This window comes from Eubalaena glacialis, chromosome 3 (assembly GCF_028564815.1).
Source record: "Eubalaena glacialis isolate mEubGla1 chromosome 3, mEubGla1.1.hap2.+ XY, whole genome shotgun sequence".
NCBI classification, from domain to species: domain Eukaryota; kingdom Metazoa; phylum Chordata; class Mammalia; order Artiodactyla; family Balaenidae; genus Eubalaena; species Eubalaena glacialis.
This window is the reverse complement of record NC_083718.1, coordinates 95,432,070-95,435,025: the sequence shown is the minus strand read 5'-3', so window position 1 is coordinate 95,435,025 and position 2,956 is coordinate 95,432,070. Positions and strand designations below refer to the sequence as shown.

The 2,956-nt window shown below is 45.0% G+C and overlaps 1 protein-coding gene across 1 annotated transcript; it reads right to left on the bottom strand.

The window, feature by feature from the left end:
- Positions 1-1,817: 1,817 nt before the first annotated feature.
- On the bottom strand, positions 1,818-2,726 carry LOC133087102 (F-box only protein 27-like). The gene has a single exon (XM_061183867.1). The coding sequence runs from the start codon at positions 2,724-2,726 to the stop codon at positions 1,818-1,820; it is 909 nt and encodes a 302-aa protein (XP_061039850.1).
- Between the last annotated feature and the right edge of the window lie 230 nt (positions 2,727-2,956).

Sequence of the window (2,956 nt, the reverse complement as noted above, 5' to 3'; positions counted from 1 at the left end):
ACCAGTACAATGGTAAATAGTAGACATAAGAATGGACATCTTTGCTTTGTTTTAATTTTAGAGGGAAGTGTTAAATAGTTCACCATTAAGTTTGATGTCAGCTATAAGATTTTATATACAACCTTATCAGATTAATGAATTTCCTTTCAATTTTTAGTTTTTTAAGAGTTTTTAAAAATATTTATTTATTTGTTTATTTATTTTGGCTGCACTGGATCTTCATTGTGGCACACGGGATCTTCATTGTGGCACGCAGGATATTTACCTGTGGCATGTGGGCTCCTTAGTTGTTGCATGAGAACTCTTAGTTGAAGCATGCATGCAGGATCTAGTTCCCCGACCAGGGATCGAACCTGGGCCCCCTGCATTGGGAGTGCGGAGTCTTACCCACTGGACCACCAGGGAAGTCCCTGCTAAGAGTTTTTATCATGAACAGGTGTTAAATTTTATGAAATGCACTCTGTATGTTTACTGAGATAATTACATGTTTTTTCTCCTTAATTCTGTTAATATGGTAAATTACACTATTTGATTTCTTTTTTAAAAATACCTTTTATTATGTAAAGTTTCAAACACATAAAAAGTAAATAGAATAGTATAATAAACTCCCAGGTTACCCATCACCTAACTTCTTATACCATTTGTACCCCCATCAAATCCCCACACTTAAAAGTTCGTTCAGGTTTTTTGCTTTGGATCTTTTCTATTTGTCACTTTCTCTCTAATTCTTTTCCTTCCCCATTTTCTCCCTCTTCTACTTTCCCTTTCTCCTCATACCTTGTCCTTCTCCTCCTTCTGCCTCTTTCCTTCCTTATTACTCCCCCTCGCTTCTTTCTCTTCCTCTTTTCCTCCTCTTCTCCTCTCTTCCCCTCATCCTCCTCATCTTCCTCTTTTTCTGGTAAAGTTGACAAATTCCTTATTATTATTTAATAAAGATAAATGAATTCAATGAAATTCTTTTCTTGCACCCCCTTTCATACAATTCAAATTAACAAAGTTTTCTGTATACAATTTAATCTATTAGAATACTACCAGAATTTTTGTCAAGCACTGAAATGTTACACATTAGTCATGATTATAAATTCCATCAATGTAGTCTAAAATACGTAAGTGTATTAACTGGAACTTAGTTAATTACAGAGATTTCTTACCTTTCCTTTCTTTTTTCTCGGCAGATATATTGCTCATTTATTCGCTCCATGTTTGAAAAGAAATTCAAAATAAAATAATTTTATACATCATACAATTCAGAGCAGAGTTAGGCTCAGGGGACCACTTCATGGTTCACAGGGTAGGCAGAACCCTCTGTCTCCAAACATTTTTTGCACTAGTTTGACTTTCTGCTGTGAGTCCTGGTCCCAGTCTTGCTTGAAACCCCATGAGATTAAGTTCACCACCCAAGGGGGCTGGAATTTTCCCAGCCATAGGGATGAGCTTCTAGTTCAGAGGTGAAGGAAGGCTTCCTGGAAGGGACCAATAAAGCCTCTGCAGCAGAAACAGGAGGAGATGAGGGCAGAAGGCACTGGGGCTGGACCAGAGAGCCTCTGGGGGGATGGTGGAGCTCTCAGGATCCAGCATTTCCCTGTGCTCAACCGTGGGTTTCCACTCAGTAGAACAGGGTCTGCCTTAGAAAGCAGCAGAAACTTTCTTCTAGTAGCTTCCAAAACCTGAAGACAGGGCCCAGCAGGAACTTCGACTGGACCCAGGAGATCCCAGGATGCCAGGGAGCTACAAGCCCTTGATTATTGAGGTGGCCCAGCCAATGGGCCCAGCTCCTGGAAGGCACAGTCAGGTAGTTTTACAAGGACAGCCCATGACTAGGACAGACAGATCCACGCAAACACACTGGAGTTGGTAAAAGGGACTCCATATTGCTCATTCCCTAACTCCAGCTTCGACACCCATTGTTCAAAAGACACAAAGTGAACACCGTTCTTGAGGTTGGAGAACACATGGCTGGCCTCAAAGGGGACTCTTCTCCACCGCCGGATGGGAAAAGGATTTGAAGAGAAATGATGCAGGACAGCCTGGTTGATGTCTAGAGTTTGGACAATTAGCTGATATATACATATACGGTTAGTGCCTCTTCGTTCCATCCAGCAGGCAGAGACACAAATCTCAATCTTTCCACTATCCAGGAGTTCTGGCCAGAAACCCTCCTTCTCCAGGTCCCAAACTTCCTTCCTTCGAAACCACCTGTAACCAGGTAGGTAGTAGGCAGGTAGGAAGTGGACCTCACAAGGAGCTGCAGGCATGCCCTTACATTTTCCCTCCTTTGTCCAGCCGTCCCCACCACTCAGCATAGGCTGTTCTGGGAAGCCATCTAGGCCCCTGGGGTTCAGGAGGAGGTTGCGTCCTATGGGTCTGCGCTCACAGAAGCGGCCCAGGACGCAGGGCCTGAGGTCGTCAGCGGCGGGCAGGCAGGTGCTGACGATGGGCCACAGGGCAGCGTGTTTCCGGGGCAGGATGCTCAGCCACAGGGCCTGGCAGTCCACCAGGTTGCGCCAGCGCCTGCATACCTGGCGGCGGTGCCTGAGCAGCATGTGTTGGGGCACGTGGCTCAGCACCATCAGGAGCAGCTCGGCTGGCAGTTGGTTCAGGCCCAGCGCCTCCTCGGGTTCCTGCTCTAGCAAGGGGATCCCGACGGGCTGGCCCCTGGAGGAGGTCTTCTCACCAGGCTCAGCTGCGACCTGCATCTCAGCCAGCACCCCTCCTGGGCGGGCCATCACCTTGCTTCATGTCTCTTTCCTTTCTAAGACAAGTTAGAGCACTTTATCATTTTGCTGTTTCGGGTAAATAATCTGAAAATGCACTGCTTATGGCTATGCTTAACAAGTTGTGATATATGGTGGAAAATAGGAATAATACAGGGCCAAAAAGATAACCTTTAAGTGTTTTATACTTTTTTGACTTAGGGCCCATGCAAGTTAAATGAAAATTTTGAGGTTTATATGGT

Excerpts from the sequence above, each read along its gene's own strand:
- LOC133087102 (XM_061183867.1), bottom strand. The coding sequence starts at position 2,726 with ATGGCCCGCCCAGGAGGGGTGCTGGCTGAGATGCAGGTCGCAGCTGAG.